Genomic DNA, 21,866 nt, shown 5'->3' on the forward strand with positions numbered 1-21,866 from the left:
TCAAGAACGAAAATTAAATGAAGAAAATCTAAAATTAAAATGTTAAAAATAATTTTTTTAGTTTTAAAAAATCATAAACATGTGTCTTTGAATTAAAATTTGAACAGGTTTTACCCATATCAACCTTTTTAAATTTGGATGGGTTTAACCCATATCACACGAAAGCAAGCTTTTTATATGAAATTTTTTTTTATTATTTACATTACAATTCAATTTAAAAGTTTCTTGTTATTTTATTGACTCACTGTGCTGCATAGTAACATATACTATAAATATGTGTGCATTTATGCGTGTAGTATATATATACATACACATAGACTTATATCTTTAAAACAGTAAAATATCATCAATTATCAAGTTAAAAGTTTTAAATTATAAGTAATAGTAAAAAACTCATTAACATAAAATAAATGTTTTCAATATTACCTTCAATGTCATCAAGCATCCATTTTTCCAGAATATTTGGATGATTAGGACCCCAAACACCTCCTTCTCTAATCAAATCAAGTTCCATTCTTGACCAGCATTTCTCAGCTGAATTTTTAACTAAAGCTATTTCCTAAATTATACACACAAAAACATACTTTTTTTTTTCCCTTTGCATTTTGAGTATATATTTAAAGGAATCCCTGAGACAAATTGTTTTTATTTCATAAATATTAGAAAAATTTTTTGATTAATTAAACTTATCAAAACAAATTGTTTATCAAATTATTAACAAAAAATATTTCAGCTTTTTTTTTTTTACATTTTCAGTTATAAGCCTTATATTAGCTTTATGATTCAAAAGTTTTTTTTGCTACAAAAATATCTGGTTTTTTTGCTACAAAAATATATCTGTTTAAATTTTGTTGAAAAAATATCTGGGTTTTTTTGTTACAAAAATATTTGGGATTTTTGTTACAAAAACATCTGGTTTGTATAATAAATGCAATACCACATCACATCATCACAGAGTTTTTAAAACAATTTAGTTTAAATAATCAAATAAGATTTATAAAAATTTAATTAAAAAAAAAAAAAGTCTTTTTTCAGTTTTATACTTTATTAGCAACTAATTTTTACAAATGTCAGAATAATTTTTAAATAATTCTACTTTATTTGTATAGCTTTATTTTTTCTCTATTTGTATTAGGGCTGTACCGGATATTGCCTCCGGCCAAAATCCCGCCAATTTTACAAATCCGGTTCTGGCAAAAAGTTAGCAAATCCGGCAAAATTTTAGCTGCATTTCTGAATTTTGGTCAGATATTTATTACATCTTTTTTGCCCGTGTTTAAATGTATGCTTAAAATTTTATTTATACAAATTAATGTTCTTAGTAATTCTTTATTCTATGAACTCCATGTTTGTAATGGTATCTGTATTTACATTTCTTTACAATTTAATTAGCTAAGCCTAATTGCAAGCAACAACTCAACGAAAAATTCTGAAGAGAAGACACACGATATTCTGAAGTGAAGACACACTATAGAGTCTGAAGTGAAGACACAAATGTCGTTAAATATAAATTCAATGAAGTTACAGTGCAGAGGGTAACTTCACAACAGAGGGTAACACCTGTTGGTGGCACAGCACATGAACAACAATTACCAACAGACATTAACACTCAGCTGACCCAGTATCTGGCAGAACCAGAAATAAACACACTGATCCACTACAGTGGTGGAGTAACAACATGCAGCGATTGCAACAGTAGCTTGCATTTATTTGGGTGCCCCACTGACAAGTTCACCATCAGAATGTTTGTTGAGTGTTGCTGGGGATGTCCTCAATGATCATCGTAGTTCACTCCTGCCACATAATGCTAATATATATTTATGCCAATATTTCTAAAGTACAATTCGAAACTGATCAAAGACATTTTAAAAAAATAGCTGAAACTGAAGTTACTTTACCTCACTTTCAAATTAAAAGTTTCAATTGTTTATCAACTATTTTGTTATGTTATGATATGTTATGTGAAATTGTGTCCTTTTATTTTAATAACAACAATGAAGTTTAACAGAAAACAGTTGTCACTTGGTATGGAGAATAATCAACATTGTTGACCACTATCAATATCAAGTAGGGATATCAGCTCCTGTAATTTTGTTTTGAAATCTGGCTCGGCTCCAGCCGGATTTTTCAGTAGAAATCCGGCTTTGGCTGGATTTGGAAAAATTAAATATAGTTTTTTTAAAAGAAAATTAATAAAAGATCTTTAGAGCATTGACTAATTGATTGTATGATTTTTATACATTTTATAGAAGATTATATATTAAGACATTTTATATATAAGAGAACATTTTATAGAAGAAAATATATATAAAGACATTCTTCTACATGAAAATTATTATACGTAATATTTCATTATTCATATAATTTAGAAAAATTATTATTTTTCAAATAAGAAAATGTGATGATTTTAATATAGATAACTCTCTTGCTAGGTTTTCCAGCAAATATTGTTCAACTGCACAAAAGACTCTTATAACTAATAATTACTGATAAAGATAAAATACATGGGTTAAAAAAAGATTATTAGGGGAAAGGCGCCTATGATGGCATAGCGCCTATGATGGCGTAGCGCCTATGATGGCATACCGGTCATATTTCCATTAAAATTGGTTTTGGTAAAAAAATGATTAGACCTACATGACTATACTGACTTTACATTAGTTTTAGTGAAAAACGTTCCTTGTGCACAAATATTGTTTTTATAATCAACAAAAATCGATTTTGGGATGTGCTGTTTTAGTTTTATTTCCTTCATATATTTAAGATTGTGATTTTACTATTAACTGTGCAGAAATGAAATTTTCATGCATTTTATATTCAAGTTTTGTGCATTTAGTGGAATAGTTACTTTAATTTTATCTTTTGAACAAAGCAGACACAGCTTGTTTTAATGAAAATGATGACTTTTACCCATTATGGCATACTGACGAGTTGGGGGTGTTGAAATATTGACGAGTTGGGAAAACCTTTTTTTTTTATAAGAAAAACTTATTTTTAAGTAAAGTTAAAAGAGAGCGATGGTCCAAAATTTTTTTTTGGTCCAAAAAATATGTAAAACGCAATATATCCTATGGGCATGCGCAAAATTTTACAATGCTGGTGTGTAGCATGAAATGGTAAATTAGGATGGTTTCGAGTAATTTCTGGCTTTTCTGAGGGAAGACTCTAAGGTTAAATGAAACCATTAAGTTACCCTTGATCCTAACTAGAACCATCCTCCCCTATGCCATCATAGGAGCAGTGGTTGCCTATGATGGCATACTTGTGCTTTTTTTTACCATAAGAATAACTTATGAAAAAAATAAAACTGATGAAAACTCCCAGGGTAACTATTGTTCTAGATGTAACAAGGAATGTATCCATATCAAAACTTTTATTACTGGTCTTCAGGATACTGAATAAAGAAGCTTCAAAGTTAAGTATGCCATCATAGGCGTCTTTCCCCTATTAGTTTAACTAATAATAAATAAAATTAAAATTGAATTTCTAATTTTAATTATTAACTATTTTTGTGTATTATTTTTATTATTTTAATTGCCAAAGGGAAAATCCTGAATAATGTTCTTAAGTAAAATCTGATAAAAATCTATATATAATGTAAAATTATGAAATTTGGGAAACTCTTAATTTATTTTTGATTATCTGATAAAAATCTATTTATAATGTAAAACTATGAAATTTGGGAAACTCTTAATTTGACTCTTAATTTATTTTTAAGGTATATTTACAATATGTACACTGGGATTCCTTTAAAGTAAACTTCAGCATCAAAAATTACTTTGATGTTTCAAAACATTTATATATAGATTTGCTAAAGTTTTTGCATATTCAAAAATTATAAAAAATGAAATTGTTATAAAAAATGAAATTGTTATAAAAAATGAAATTGTAAAAATGAAAAGTAAAAAATTCTAATAACATAACATTTTTGTTGAAATATTTTTCGTAAAAAAATAATAGCTTGATGGGATTTTAGTTTAATTATGAAATTAGATCAAAAAGTTGTAAAACCTGAGAAACTTTTGCACTTTTTATCTTCATTAAAGCTTTAACAGCACGAAGATGTACAACCATCCAGTTTAATGTTTCCTTTAAAAAAAATGTTTTAATTAACTCTATTTAATTTAAAGTTTTGCATGTTTGTTTTTTATTAAATTTTACACTATATTTTTAACTTTTTGTTTAATTGTTTACAATAGATTGTAATTAGAGTCATCGAGTAAAAATGGAAAAGAAAAATGGTCACTCATTCTGAATTTTGGAAATAAATTTTTTTTTTGAAATTGGATTTTGAAAGTGCTTTATTGGGGAAAAGAAAGGGAAGTGGATAAACAAATATTTGCGGACACTTGATGCATTTGAAAAAAAATTCTTGAAATAAGAGAAGGTGATGAAAATATACAAAAAGGAGACCTATCTGTTAGACCAGGAAAGACACCAGATATCAACAATAAAGCAATTTTTCTCAAAGATCTTATTGATTACAATGAAGCTTTTAAACCATCATTTACAGTTACATGACAACTAGAGACTTAATGTCTCTAGCCATCATGCAATTCTAGAGTACTTTGTTAAACCAATGATCAAACCAAACTGGCGTTGTCAAAGAAAGATGTTTTTTTTTTTTTTTTTTTTTTGTTATTCACCTCCTCAAGGCCAAGAAGGCCACTACAAATGAGAAGGCTACTTAATAGTGGTTATAACCCTCTCTCAACTCTATAACTCCGAAACACGAACCTCGTCGAACAAGGCCGCTGCGCGGAGAAACAAGTTGAGCGCGGTACTACCAGGGACGTGGTGGGGATCGAACTCGGAACCTCTCGCTTATGAAGCGAGCGCTTTACCACTACACCACTACCGCATTAAATGTATGTATTAAATGTATGCATTAAATATGTATACAATGTATACAGATGTATACATGGCGTTGTCAAAAAAAAGATGTATACAAAAAGTCACCCAGGAATGTGAAATTGTTTTTACAGAAGATAGGAGAAATAATTGGATTAAAGGAAAAGAGTTATCACAGAAGTTAATGTTGCATACAAACTATCCAAACAAAACCTTCTTGACTTGAGAAATAATGTTAAAGAATTAATCTTTATTATTGTTCTGAATTTTATAGTAAATACTTTTATGCATTTTATCTTTAGTTCTATAACAATCTCATTTTACACTTTCAGTGTTGAGCGAGAATGGGGATGCACAACCCTTTTTATTGTTTTTTTAGAAATAAAGAACATTTTTGACAATTTTGAAGATTTAAAAAAAAATTACAAGCTTTTTAGTTCCTATAAACACCCAGACTTTTAATAAAACAGCGTCCCAGCACTTACTTCACTAAATCCAACATATTATTATATACCAATAAAAAGGTTTTCACATTTACTTGTTGTTTTTTTTTAAACTTTTTTTAAATAAATTCAAAAACATGCTGTCATACCGAAGATTTTCACATTTTTCCCAAAAAAATTGCTAATTTATTGATATTGCAAACAAATACTTTGTCGAAATAAATAAAAAGCTTCATTTATAAATGATTGAGGTTGCAGGGTATAAAAAATAGTTAGTTAAAATGAAAATTTATTTCATAAGATAGCACAGCTTTATGGAGCCTGTAATTCTGCTGGTAGAAAAACTACAAAAGAATATGAACTTACTGGTTCCACAAAATTCAAAAGCAATCAGATAGACCATAAAAATCAACATATTGTCAGGATAAAAAGCTCCTAATTCTAAGCAAAAAAAATCTTGCTTGACAATTGTTGATTTAAATCTACATGAAACATCTTTATGGAATGAATTGTAGTATTTCTACTACAAAGTGTTGTGTATGTCATGCAAATGTATTAAGAAGCCTTCCAACTAAAAAGCCATTGATTTCTTGAAAAACTGAAATGTTCGAGAAGAATTTACATCACTGCATCTAAAGTGGAGTAGTCAACATTAGCCAAAGAATCTTTTTTAGGATGAAAAAAGTTTACGCAGTTCAGATCAGATGGAATCAAGTTTGTTTGACATTCAGTAGATACATGATATGATCCTAAATCACAACTGCATAGCATAAAACATGGAGATGGTAATGCAATGATTTTTGGATGTTATAGTCAGGCCAGTTCGATCTGCTCCATAGATATACTGGAACTATTAGTTAAGAAATATACAAAGACATATGTAATAGCATTATGTTACCTCATCTAAAAGATAAAATGCCTCATTATGGATATACCATTGAAATAACAATGACAAACACACAGGCAAACATATTGGTTCGAGATTTCTTCAAGATGAGTAAAGTTTGTGTTTTGAAGTGACTTATTCAATCAACTGACTTAATTGAGATTAGATATTGTTAAATATTTATGAGAACATGTTGGCCATCAAATAATAAGCATCAAGCTTACAAATCATGCTTTATTCAGAAAAATCAAATAAATAATGCACTCAATTCCCATTAATGTAATAATGGTAATTCAAGTTTTTTTAGCCTGTCTGCAAATTTTGGGGCACTACTGTGTATACTATATTTATACATACATATACATATATATATATATATATATATATATATATATATATATATATATATATATATATATATATATATATATATATATATATATGTGTGTGTGTTATATATATGTATGTGTGTGTGTTTATATATATATATATATATATATATATATATATATATATATATATATATATATATATATATATATATATATATATATGTATGAACATATTTTAAAGAAAAACATGATCTTTTTTATTTTAGTTAATATACTACATTTTCAAAAGATAAAATTGTAATTTAAAACTCTGGATATAAATATAAGATCAAATCCAATATAACTGGCAAAAAATGCCAGTTATATTGGATTTGAGCAGCTTAGGAAGTGAATCTTTTATACATAAACTGTTTTGTAATTTGTTGTTAGTGAAAATAAAATTATTAATAACATCTTTACAATCTTATTTTTAAATGATTTTATTAACTTTAGATTTAGTAAAATTTGAGTAAAATCCTATAAATGGAAGTTTATAATACCTTATATAGGGAACAAAGCTAGAAAATTTTTGTTAAAGACCCTTTTTGTGTTTGTGTGTGTTTTTATATATATATATATATATATATATATATATATATATATATATATATATATATATATATATATATATATATATATATATATATATATATATATATATATATATATATAGACTAAATATAATTACCTGAATAGAAATATTTTCTTCTAAAACTCTTTCTTTTTTAAGAGATTTAGTCCACTTTTTAGATGATCTTTTCGATGACTTAAAATAAATAAATTGTAATTATTTAAAAAAAAAAATAACATCACTAAAAAATATTAAATACTCTTTTTTAAAAAGGTATGCGATCATCATTTGCATATTATTTTATTTTATTTAGAGCAAAATTTATGTTCCAGTTTAAAAAATGTTTTAACTAATTTAAAAACATTACAAAAAATCAAGTGCCCTAATAAATTTCTATGAATCATTGACCTTGTTTACAAGTGTTTTTTTTTAAAGTAACTTATGATATGCAGTAATATAAACCTCAGACACATGAAGGTAGATATGCTAAAAAAATTTTCGGATCAAACTTTTGAGATCAAAATTATTCTAAAGTAATGCTTGCAATTTTTTGAAAGTATTCAAAAAACAACTTTAGAACATTAACAATTAACCCTCCAATAAAAGGTAACAGTCCTTAAACTTGAAAATTTTCAACATTTATATAATTTTTCTTTAACATAGTACTATTATACTTAAGTGAATCACTCCTAAATCACTCTCTATTTACTTCACTATACATTCTTTGGTTGTTTACCTCAACAACAAGTAAAAACGTGACAGATTTGAAACTTTTAAAGGTAAGCCAATTTGTAATTTTATCATTTCACTTGGCCTTTTTTTAACTTTTACTACTATTACGGTCATTATTGCCTTTATTTACTATGATAGCCTGTTATAAGTTACCATAAAAGAGTTTTAATGCTGTGTGTTGAAAAATGTGTAAAATGTCTAAATATTAATTAGGTATTCGTATTTGTATGCATTTTACTTTTTGTTTGTATATAATAAAATTAAAGAGAATTTACAGCAATCTGATATGAACTTGTTTGTGTTTTGTGCCATAAACAATAAAATTTATGAAATTTACCTGCTGTTTACTTACTTATTGGAAGGTACTGTATATTAGGTATATTTTTTTTTAAATATAAAAATCCTTTGTCACCTCAAATCACTCATTAAATATTCAACAGTAAAATGTCTATCTATATATAATATCAAAACAAAATATAATATTATTTTGATTTATATTACACATAATATAAATAAATTATATAACAATATTTAATAATTATACAATATAATAATTGTATTATATATAATATAAACTAAAAGTAACAAAATCAAATATGTAATACTGTAACAATATCTCCAAATATTTTTCTTTTTGTTAAAAAGAATGCTAGGAATGTTAAAAAGAATATATTTGAAACTATATAAACAATTAAGGTTGCTTCTCTTTATCATACTTGCCATAATCTTACTCCTGATTCTATTCTCTATGCCTACATATCTCTTATTCTTCCCTGTATAGAAAACTGTTGTCATATTTAGGCTGGTTCATCTAATGATGCTCTTTATCTTTTAGACAAGGTCTAAAAACACATTGTTAACATAGTTAGAATTTGCTTGCAAAGCTTGAGCCTTTCTCCCATCACCATAAAGTTTCATCTCTTTCTCTTCTCTACGCCATTTTAAAAATTTAAAAATCAAAAGAGCCATTCAAACGCTGACGTCAATAGTAACAATTTCATATAAACTATAACGATTAAAAATTATTGTAATATTTTACAAGCTGATGATGCTGGTATCCATAACCCAGCGAAAATTTCTTATATAATAATATTATTTGTATTGAGAGAAACTGTATTTCTTGATGTTTTAAAATAATATACATTATATATATATATATATATATATATATATATATATATATATATATATATATATATATGTGTGTGTATTATATATGTGTGTATTATGGACATCCCACAGATAGTATGGATTCGTGCCTTATGGCACAGTATGAACACAAGAAAACCTTTAGCTTTCATCCAAGACTTGTATCCCACAAGAGGATCCACTCTAGGTGTACACCAGGGTATTTTTTTGTTAGAGTATCCCTTTGTGTTATCTCAAAAAGACTTCTCTCAGGGTATCACATCTAGACAATTGCCACAGACCTCTGTATTGACACCAAGACCAGAGGACCCTTAGTGGAGTTCAGTACAACTTGCATACAATTGAATTAGGTGAATTAGGATTAGGTGGCACAGCAAAAAGGCTTGTTTCCACTACTAATTTGCAGAGTCCAACCACAGGTCATATACTGTCTTCTCAAGCAATCTTTGAATACTGTCAAAAGTCAATCAGTGGGATTACATTTGAGTACGCCACTGCTGAAGAAATGGAGCTAGTAAGAAACAAACTTACTGATAGACTTTTAATACCAACCACTATTCCTGGAACAAGAAGTTCCCATCAATTTGTACCTTCTTCTCTTTTAAATATAAAGATGAAAAGTCTGATGATGATGATTTTGCTCTAACATTTGATTTCCTCAATAAACAAAAATATGAAACTATTATAATCAATTATGTTATGATGTCACAATACCTATTTTGCATATACGATAAATTTTACTGGCTTGATATGATTTCTAAAGTTGATAAAGAGAATGATGATATTTTGGTAAAGTTCATGCATCCATATTATCCAAGTCAGTCCTACTACTGGCCAAACAAGGATGATAATTGATGGATGCCAAAAATAAATGTAATTTCTCTTGTTAAAAAAATGTCAACATCTTCTAGGTGTCAGTGCCACATCTCTATTTGAACAAGTTTTTTACTATTTGATTTTCATTATTTAAACAAATTATTTTTAAAATTATAAAAAACTTCAATTTTTGTGATATTTGCTTATATCTTTTCATTTTTCTTCTCGAGTCCCTTTTTTTCAAAAAAGGAGATTTAAAAAATTTTATTTACTCATTTTTAACACATTTAAAAATGCAACATTATTAATGTATTGTAATGCAAATTATGTTTTAATATATACTTTAAAAGATATTGAATAAATATGCAAGTTATGAAGAATAACATAATTTTTTTTTATTTCAGAAGCCTAAAATTTGGCCATTTTAAAATGTATGTATGTATGTATGTATGTATGTATGTATGTATGCATGCATGCATGTATGTATTTATGTATGTATGTATGTATGTATGTATGTATGTATGTATGTATGTATGTATGTATGTATGTATGTATGTATGTATGTATGTATGTATGTATGCATGTATGTATGTATGTATATAAATATATGTATATATATATATATATGTATATATATATATATGTATATATATATAGATATATGCATATATACATATAAAAGCTGAAAATTTGAATATATAATAACTATTATTACTGTTAAGGTTGGACCAGCTAAATACTCATTTCTCTTTTTCTGCTCATTTCCAATAAAGTTAATCCAACAACGTGCAGCTTGTTCTTTAAGTAATTTCCTAATGATATATTTAAAATAAATAAAAGCAGTAGTAGAAGTAGTATAACATGGAAAATAAGAAATCACATGCGAGCGGTCAATTCAACCAGCAAACACATAAAATTGACGGTCAATTGTTTTTTTGGATGGTTAAAGTTTTTATTTTTTCTTTGTTAAAGTTTTTGTATTAGTAATAGTTATTCATGACTGAACTTTATACAAACAACTTTATACATACCAAACTTTATACATACAAAACTTTATACATACAAAACTTTATACATACAAAACTTTATACATACAAAACTTTATACATACAAAACCTTATACATACAAAACTTTATACATACACAACTTTATACATACACAACTTTATACATACAAAACTTTATACATACAAAACTTTATTCATACAAAACTTTATACATACAAAACTTTATGCATACAAAACTTTATACATACAAAACTTTATACATACAAAACTTTATACATACAAAAATAACTTAAAAATTAATGAATTCAAATTCCTTTTAAAATAATAATTTTAAATAATATCAATTTTAAAAATAACTAACATGATTTTTAAAATAACATTCATATTACCTGCTAATGTTAACAGTATAAAACTCTCGCGCGCACAGACTTTTATTCACTTAAAAAAAGAATTTTGATAACTTCCAAGTAATTTCATGTTAATTTTTTTTTTTAATATCTAAACATTTTTTTTAAATATTTAAAAAATTTAACCTATACTATAACAATTACTTAAAATAAAGTTTCAACACAAACAACACAAACAAAATAAAAATGTGCAAAAGTGCAATTAATAATTTTAAATTTACTTTAAAATCATTGCTATGACTTCACAAATAACAGTAAAAGCTACAAGAAAAATAATTAAAAGATTGAATGGAAAAAAATAAAGTAGAGTTGAAAAAATAAATGTTCTCAGTTAAAACAATTTCAAATAATAATAAAATATGAACTTTATCTTTAAAGTCAACTACATTAAATAAGAAAAAAACTATTTCACATTTTTAACTTCTGATCATCATATTTATTTTATGAAACACTACTATACTCTTATATGTTACATAAACAGGATTTTTGCTATTTTATACAATGAAATATATATATATATATATATATATATATATATATATATATATATATATATATATATATATATATATATATATATATATATATATATATATATATATATGTATATATATATATACAGTATCGGACAAAACAAGTGCAACCAAATAATGCTAATTTAGTTTCTTTATATAAACGTGCTGCATTTTTTCAATTTAGAGAAATAACTATGTAACTGTTTAGAGACAAAGTTCTTCAAGTTTTATTAATCACAAAGTTCATTATTTGAACATGCAAATTAATAAACTAATCAAAAGTATTAAAAAAAAGTTGATTTCCTTCTGGACAAAACAAGTGCAACTCGACAAAATGTTGACCAAGCTGTATTTCGCTATCAATATTTCGTGGCGAATCCTTTGTTGTCGATCACAGCCTTGCATCTTCGAGGCATAGATTCGACCAGGTGATCAATGAAACTTTGTGGAATCGCTGCCCAGGCCTTTTAGATTTGTTCAAACAGTTGATCCTTATTACGAACACCTTCACGATTAATTCTGCGGTTGACAATCTCCCACAGGTTCTCGATAGGGTTGAGATCCGGAGATTGAGGTGGCCAATCCATCACCGATAGGTGGTTGTCTTGAAACCACTGCTTGACAACTTTTGCAGTGTGTTTCGGATTGTTGTCTTGCTGAAAAACCCATTTTATTGGCATATTTCATTCAGCATGAGGTAACATAACATCTTTCAGGATATTTTTATACATGAAACGGTCCATTATTCCATCGTTTCGATGTATTGGACCTAGACCGTTAGCAGAAAAACACCCCCAGACCATTACATTGCCTCCACCATGCTTTACGGTCTTATGGCAGTAACGTAAATGGAGGCGTTTTCTGGCCGGTAGACGTACACGGCAAATGCCATCGCTCCCAATGATGTTGAACTTCGATTCATCACTAAACAGGACAGTTCGCCATTTCTGCCCATTCCAGACAATATAAGATGTAGCAAACAGGAGTCTTTTCTTCTGGTTTTTTTAGTGAAATCAGCGGATTCTTTGCAGGGCGTCGAGAAAACAATCCGGCTTCAACAGCACGTCGTCCGATTGTTCGGTCCGATACAGGCAGCTCTAATTGCTTTTGTATCTCGACTGATGATATCCAGGGATCTTTCTTGACGGATCTGACGATCATAGAATCCTCTATAGAAGTGGTGGAATGCGGTCTTCCACCTTTGTTATCTGCTGCCAACTTCCCCGTAGAACGATATTTGGAACATAGTCTTGATACGGTCCATTTTTTCACGCGATATTTATCACAAACACTTTTTTGTGACATTCCACTTAAGTAATAGCCAGTAATTTTCTTTCTTAGTTCCAATCCAAGACTGTCGGCAGCCATTTTTGCACTTGAAGTCATAAAAATAATAAAAATAAATAATCACGCTTCTTAAGGCTTACCGAGTTACATTTACCTTGTGATGATACAATAATGCTCTGTGGAACACAATGTCTAGGTTGGATGTGGACTGTATTGATGTAATGAAACACTTGTTGTATTTCACTTCTTGCATTGATGTTCTTCGATAAAACACTTTGATAAAACTCACTTCGATAAACTGTCTTGCTAATACTGACTGATTGACTTTCATATACTGACTGAATTACATGTCGATTTGCATGTCTCTTATATAGTAAAACGAACCAGTGTGAACCTGTTCTGGAAGATTCTAGATGCTTCTTTTCGATGCTTCTGAAAGCTTCTGGATGCGTCTGAATGCTTCTGAATGTTTCTGGATATTTCTGGATGCTTCCAGATGCTTCTTCTGGAAATTTCTGGTAGCTTCTGCATGCTTCTGGAAACTTCTAGAAACTTTTTGATACTTCCTTTAATTATTGAAAAACTTCCGTGACGTTGACCCGAACCAGACTTAAGAAAATGAAACAAACTAAAAAAGTTGCACTTGTATTGTCCGCTGCAAAATGGCACTTGTCAACGAAATTCTCCCTGTGTGCTGTCACCTGGCAGCTGATTGCTCATGTCATAGCATGCTGTGACTCCAGATTCCTGAACTGTTTGCTGTGGTAGTATAGTTTGTTTCGTTTTTAAGACATGTAAAATTAGGAACACTTTTTAGCATTGTTCAATGTTGGTTGCAAATGTTTTGTCCAATACTGTGTGTATATATATATATATATATATATATATATATATATATATATATATATATATATATATATATATATATTACATTGTATAAAATAACAAAAATCCTGTTGATGTAACATATAAGCGTATAGTAGAGGGTCATAAAATAATTATGATGATCAGAAATTAAAAATGTGAAATAGTTTTTTTCTTATTTAAAGTAGTTGACTTTAAAGATAAAGTTCATATTTTATTATTATTTGATATATATATATATATATATATATATATATATATATATATATATATATATATATATATATATATATAGTAAATATATATTCTCCAAAAAATTTGTTGAAACACTCCAGTCATAACTAAAGAATAATGTTTTAATTCATTCTGTTTGTAAAACAAGATGTATGTATGTGTATATGCATATATATATATGCATATATATATATATATATATATATATATATATATATATATATATATATATATATATACAGTATTGGACAAAAAATTTGCAACCAACATCGAACAATGCTAAAAAGTGTTCCTAATTTTACATGTCTTAAAAACGAAATGAACTATACTACCACAGCAAACAGTTCAGGAGTCTGGAGTCATAGTATCCCATGACATGAGCAATCAGCTGATAGGTGACAGCACACAGGCAGAATTTTGTTGACAAGTGCCATTTTGCAGCGGACAAAACAAGTGCAAATTTTTTGGTTTGTTTCATTTTCTTAAGTCTGGTCCGTGTCAACGTCACGGAAGTTTTTTAATAATTAAAGGAAGTATTTAGAAGTTTCCAGAAGAAGCATCTGGAAGCATCCAGTACCATCCAGAAATATCCAGAAACATTTAGAAGCATCCAGAAGCATCAAAAAGAAGCATCTAGAATCTTCCAGAACAGGTTCACACAGGTTCATTTTACTATATAAGAGACATGTAAATCAACATGTAATTCAGTCAGTATATGGAAGTCAATCAGTCAGTATTATCAAGACAGTTTATCGAAGTGAGTTTTATCAAAGTGTTTTATCGAAGAACATCAATACAAGAAGTGAAATACAACAAGTGTTTCATTACATCACATCCAAACAAGACGTTGTGTTTCACAGAGCATTATTGTACCATCACAAGGTAAATGTAACATGGTAAGCCTTGAGAAACGTGATTATTTATTTTTATTATTTTTATGACTTCAAGTGCAAAAATGGCTCCCGACAGTCTTGGATTGGAATTAAGAAAGAAAATTATTGGCGATTACGTAAGTGGAATGTCACAAAAAAGTTTTTGTGATAAATATCGCGTGAAAAAATGGACCATATCAAGACTATGTTCTAAATATCGTTCTACGGGGAAGTTGGCAGCAGATAACAAAGGTGGAAGACCGCGTTCTACCACTTTTAGAGAGGATTCTATGATCGTCAGATCCGCCAAGAAAGATCCCTGGATATCATCAGTCGAGATACAAAAGCAATTAGAGCTGCCTGTATCGGACCGAACAATCGGACAACGTGCTGTTGAAGCCGGGTTGTTTTCTCGATGCCCTGCAAAGAAACCACTGATTCCACTAAAAAACCAGAAGAAAAGACTCCTGTTTGCTACATCTCATATTAACTGGAATGTGCAGAAATGGCGAACTGTCCTGTTCAGTGATGAATCGATGTTCAACATCATTAGGAGCAATAGCATTTGCCGTGTACGTCGACCGGCCGGAAAACGCCTCGATTTACGTCACTGCCATAAGACCGTGAAGCATGGTGGAGGCAATGTAATGGTCTGGGGGTGTTTTTCTGCTAACGGTCTAGGTCCAATACATCGAAACGATGGAATAATGGACCTTTTCTTGTATAGAAATATCCTGAAAGATGTTATGTTATCTCATGCTAAATGGAATATGCCAATAAAATGGGTTTTTCAGCAAGACAACGATCCGAAACACACTGCAAATGTTGTCAAGCAGTGGTTTCAAGACAACCACCTATTGGTGATGGATTGGCCGCCTCAATCTTTGGATCTCAACCCTATTGAGAACCTGTGGGAGATTGTCAACCGCAGAATTAATCGTGAAGGTGTTCATAATAAGGATCAACTGTTTGAACAAATCCAAAAGGCCTGGGCAGCGATTCCACAAAGTTTCATTCATCAAGTGATCGAATCTATGCCTCGAAGATGCAAGGCTGTGATCGATAACAAAGGATTCGACACAAAATATTGATAGCAAAATACAGCTTGGTCAACATTTTGTCGAGTTGCACTTGTTTTGTCCAGAAGGAAATCAACTTTTTTTAATACTTTTGATTAATTTATTAATTTTTGTGTACAAATAATGAACTTTGTGATGAATAAAACTTGAAGAACTTTGTCTCTAAACAGTTACATAGTTATTTCTCTAAATTGAAAAAATACAGCACTTTTATATAAAGAAACTAAATTAGCATTATTTGGTTGCACTCGTTTTGTCCGATACTATATATATATATATATATATATATATATATATATATATATATATATATATATATATATATATATATATATATATATATATATATATATATATATATATATAAGAACCCTAATATTAAAAAAAGTGCAAACGCACAATTAGTAATTTTAATTTATTTATGAATTCAAATTACTAATTGTGCATCTATACTTTTATAATGTTATTAAAATTATATATTAAATATAATTATCAAAATAGTAGTAAAATTAGAATTTCAATCATTTATAAAAAAAAGAATTTTCACCACCATTAAAAGAATAAGTGAAGCAAAAAAATTATTAGATAAAGTTTAAATAATAATATGTGTGAGGGCACAATTGTCAATTTAAAAAAAAATCATAAATAAAAAATAAATCATAAAAATATACCAATAAATTTTTTTTATAGTTTTAATGAACTTTTAAATAAATGACCAATCACTTTTAAAAGCTAAAAAACAAAATTGCGTCTAAAATTTTACACGCAATTTTATTAACAAACAATAAGAAAGTCATTGAGTTGTTATACTTTTGAGTGGTATCTTTCAATTGTACAGCGTGAATACGTAACTTTTTTCACTGAAACACTTTCATTAGTATAATGGTGTATATTTAATGTTCATAGCTTAGCATTGAAGAGAAAAAATCACTTTAACTTGAACTAACATCTCATATTAGTCAAAATTTAAAACTTAACAGGATTCATTTTGGTTGAACATTCGTTAAGTTGAACCTTTTTTCTTGGTCCTTTGTAGGCTCTAGTTATCGGGAATTAACACTACATTCATTTTTCCAAATTATATCCTGAATGTTTGTCAAAACTTGTTTTTCACAACTCTGATTTTTTTTTCAACCGGTCAATCATGACGGGCAAGAAATCATTTTGGGAGGTCAAAACAGCAATTTTAGTTATTCCAAGTAGTCTTTGACCGTTGACCGGCCATTATTTTCTATGCTGTAGTAGTAGCAGTAGTAACAATAGTAGTAGTAGTAGTAGTAGTAGTAGTAGTGAAAGTAGTATTAGTAGTAGTAGTATTAGTAGTAGTGGTAGTAGTAGTGGAGGTAGCAGCAGTAGCAGTAGTAGCAGGCCGTTGAGGTTATTTTCTATGCTGTAGTAGTAGTAGTAGTAATAATAGTAGTAGTAGTAGTAGTAGTAGTAGTAGTAGTAGTAGTAGTAGTAGTAGTAAAAGTAATATTAGTAGTAGTAGTAGTAGCAGTAGTAGTAGTAGTAGTAGTAGTGGTAGTAGTAGTGGAGGTAGCAGTAGTAGCAGGCCATTGACCGGCCATTATTTTCTATGCTGTAGTAGTAGCAGTAGTAATAGCAGTAGTAGTAGTAGTAGTAGTAGTATAGTAGCAGTAGTAGAAGCAGTAATTGTAGTAGCTATAGCAATAGTAGTAATGAGAATGGAACTAGCCAAGTTCATAGGACATTGAAGCACTGGAGTCATTAAAGGGATCCCTAAGTGCCGAGACAAGTTATGTTCATATTAAAGAAAATGTTTTAAAAAAATGTTTAGGCTCAAATTTTTTGATTAAAACTAAATAATGTTAATTGTATAACATTTTACTAAATCCCAAAAAAAAGTTTGTGATGCATTTAAAAATTAAATTTATAAAAATTAAAATTTAATATATAACGAATATTTGCAGTAAAACGTACTGGTTTAAACTAAATATATTTACTAGATACTAAAAGAATTATTTTACTAAAGCATATAAATTAATTTAAAATATAAACTGAATGACTTGAATAAAACATATTAACTGAACTAAGCAGAAAATAAATATTAAACAAATTATTTTACTAATAACAAATCAATACTAATTACAAATCAAACTAAATTAAACGAATATTTGTACTAAAATATAAAAGTTATAATAAAAATATAAAAATGAAGAATTCGTTCACTACCAACTGAGCAAAAAATCTTTTTGTATCGACCACACATTTTTTTGAATAAAATTTGAATGGCTTAACATTGACAATTAATTAAAATTCAAATAGTAAATATCTTTAAAAATATAAAAAACTATCAATCAAAGCTAAACAAATGTACTTTTTAATTAAATAAGTTTTTAACACACATCATTAAACATTAAGAAATGCAAAGTGCTTAAAACCATTGTTTTTATAAATAGTAACCAAAACATTAAGTCTAAAACAAAACTCATTTAATGAATAAAAAGAATACTTTTTCTTCAAAAGACTTTGGTAATTATTTAACTAAATACTTAACACTTCTACAAGTTAAATTTTCCAGTGTTAACACTGTTTTATTTTATAACTAAATTTAAAGAAGATTTTTTTACGAAGGATTATTCAAGATTTTTTAACTTTGTCAAGTGATAACTTTTTCATAATTACACAATAAACCTCTAATTTTTTCTTGATTATGTAGAGAATTAATTAAACCTATTATTAAATTCAAAATTATGTGTCTAGAATGGAAATTTATGAACAAAACAAGATGAATTGTGCAGCATGCTTGAAAGCCGCTACCAGAGGCTTGTGGTAGTGAAAGAGTTAAATCATAACTAAATGTAAATTAAACATAAAACGAACAACTCTATTAAACCATATGAACTAAATATAAAACGAGAAACCACATCATACTGCCTTTATTTTTTCTCTGACTGTGAACTCTAGTAATCACAAAATATGTATAATTATGTTATGATTTTGGCTGGCTTCTAAAACAAAGTAATAATAAAGCAAGTAAAACAAAAAAAATTATAAACTTTAAAACATATGTATTTGTATAAATTTTTACTAAATCACAAATATTTTTTGTGATTTAGTAAAAAATTATACAAATATTTGATTTTCTGAAAAAATACTTTTATCTTAATTATTAGGTCTACAGATTGTGGTTAACATTATACAGACTCCGAGAACCAAAAATAATGGAGACAGCGAGCTTCAACTAAAATGTGAATTTTAAAATTAATGGCGTGCATTCATTATTTAGTTTTAATCAGAAAAATTTAGCCAAAACGCTTTTTTCAAACATTTTCTTTAATATGAACATAACTTGTCTCAGCACATGGGGATCCCTTTAAGGAAAAATAGTAATAGACTTTTTAAGAATCTTTCATGTTAATTGCAACAAATACAAACAAACAGAAGCCTGCAGGTATTTGGCACAGTATAATAAAAAAATAAAAACTCTTCTTCTGTTTGAATACTATAAAAATGTCAATAAAAAAGTTAACAAATTTAAACAAAATTTACAAATATTATTAGAAGTTTTTTATTATTGAATTTATTACAAGTATGAGATTTTGTAAAAAAATTATTTAACTTACTCAGCTGTAGAAAGATCCAAAGTTGTCAAATGTGCTGGAGTAATTGATCTGTGAATAATAAAAGAATCACCAACTTAAGTTGCATAAATTTGTTTTTTAACTTAAAAAAGCCAACAAAATAATACTTAAGTAAATGAAAACCAATGATAGACAACAAACTGATAAACCTTTACATGGTACTTACACAAAGTTTATACTTACACAGCATCTAACTTTAAATACACTTGCATAGCTTCACATATAAAGCTTTATATATACTTAATCAACACTTGCACTTATTCATATACACTTATGCAGCTTCATATACACTTATACAGCTTCATATAGACTTACAAAGTTTTATATTTCATAAACACTTCATATAGTCTTACACAGTTTTATATATACTTACGCAGCTTCATAGGAAACAAATGAAGATTGCACTCCAAACACCTCTTCAATAGCCTATAATATAAAGAAATTATGTACCAAAACTTAGTAAAAAAACTTCATGAAACTAAAGATGTTTTAAAAAATCAAGGAACCAAGTTGGCTATTAAGACTAAAATTGAAAAAAAGTAAAAAAAAAAAGAGTAGCTGACATCTTTTTTATGTGAATAGAAAACAGCCCAAGCACGCTCTGTTGCATTTGCAATTAGTTGATTCATATTTTTTGAATTATCTTTGACCACTTCTAGGCTTGAACCTTGATCAAGAAAAAAAAAGTAATATAACTATAACTAATAAAAAAAGTTAATTATCTACAAACAAAAACAAAAAAAACTAATAGAACACCATCATCTGAACTTTCATCTTCTGATATATATGATTCCTGAGCAAAAAGAAGTGAAGGTCTACATTGCTGAACACAGCCTACAACCAACAACCAATGTGTTAAACATGTTATAAACTCAGGACTACGATTTTGCGGAGAAAAAACAACTTTACTGCAACTTGTCAACAGATGCAAAAGTTCAAGCAAGTTAGTTTGATCTTAATTAAAAAATAAATTTTATCAAAAAAATATTCAAAAATTAAATATATGTTTAATAGCATAATTTGCATATTATTTATTTTTCACTACTATTTACTTTATTAACTGTTACTATTTATTGTAAATTTTTTGACATTCATTTTAAATAACATTTTTTGCATCTATTTTTTTAATAACAACAAATAATTTTTTTAGATTTCTTTGTTGGAAAATCATTTTATTACTTTTACCCAACAATTTTTTTTTACCCACCTGTTAGTCTTTGTCCAGGTTTTGCAAATTGATAAAGTAAAACTCGATTCATAGAGTGGTATAATGAATCTGTATTTAAACCAATTTCTAAATAAATAAATTATTACATTTATTATATATTAATTCATTTTATAATAAGAAAATGAAAACTATTTAAGACATAATAGACATTCATAATTAGAGTGTTGTATAAAACAAACAAAGGACTTTTTGATTTTAATAAAAAGTAAATTAATTATATTTAATTATATAATTATCTAATAAGAAATTTAGTAAACATCTAATAAGGAATTTAACATTTTCAAAGGAAAAGCAAAATCTACAAAATAGAGTGCACAATATTCTTAAAAAAACAGAGAAATAATAAATTAGTAAAAAATTACCAACTTTCAAATTGTTTTTGTTTTACACTGTTTTTTATCTGTTAAGATTACTCAGAAATTTCTATTGAGTCTTTAGATAAAAAACATAAAATGAAAAAAAATTGATAATTGGTGGTCTTCTACTAATTTATACACACATACACACATACCTACATACATACATATATACATACATACATACATATATACATACATACATACATACATACATACATACATACATACATACATACATACATACATACATACATACATACATATATACATACGTACGTACATACATGCATAAAGGGTGGCCCAAGATAAATGGCATTGGTAGTATTTTTATTATAACTTTGTTATTTTTTAAGCTAGAAAAGTGAATTTTTTTAAAAAAGATTTATTAAATTCTCTACAAAATGACATGATTTATTTAATGAAATAGTCTCCATTATTTTTTGACATACAATATAAGCCATTGGTCCAACTAGTACAACTTTCTAAAGCTACATTTACTCTTATGTTTTTTACAGCTCGTTTAAGTTCTTGAATTAATGTTAATTTTAATTTAATTTTATTCCATTTCATTTAATGAACGAGTTCATCCC

The 21,866-nt window shown here is 27.6% G+C and overlaps 1 protein-coding gene across 1 annotated transcript in view; it reads right to left on the bottom strand.

Moving 5' to 3' along the window:
• The window catches only part of LOC100207412 (WD repeat and FYVE domain-containing protein 3), a 226,494-nt gene that overhangs the window by 86,161 nt on the left and 118,467 nt on the right, over positions 1-21,866 (bottom strand). The window contains exons 26-34 of the mRNA XM_065796046.1: positions 20,897-20,983; positions 20,446-20,643; positions 20,253-20,356; positions 20,063-20,115; positions 19,672-19,719; positions 10,535-10,631; positions 7,240-7,317; positions 4,012-4,089; positions 427-559 (exon numbers count right to left, since the gene is read on the bottom strand). Coding sequence (XP_065652118.1) covers positions 427-559; positions 4,012-4,089; positions 7,240-7,317; positions 10,535-10,631; positions 19,672-19,719; positions 20,063-20,115; positions 20,253-20,356; positions 20,446-20,643; positions 20,897-20,983 — 876 coding nt within the window. The remainder of the gene's footprint in view (positions 1-426; positions 560-4,011; positions 4,090-7,239; positions 7,318-10,534; positions 10,632-19,671; positions 19,720-20,062; positions 20,116-20,252; positions 20,357-20,445; positions 20,644-20,896; positions 20,984-21,866) is intronic.

The sequence above is a fragment of the Hydra vulgaris genome, chromosome 04 (assembly GCF_038396675.1).
Source record: "Hydra vulgaris chromosome 04, alternate assembly HydraT2T_AEP".
NCBI classification, from domain to species: Eukaryota; Metazoa; Cnidaria; class Hydrozoa; order Anthoathecata; family Hydridae; genus Hydra; species Hydra vulgaris.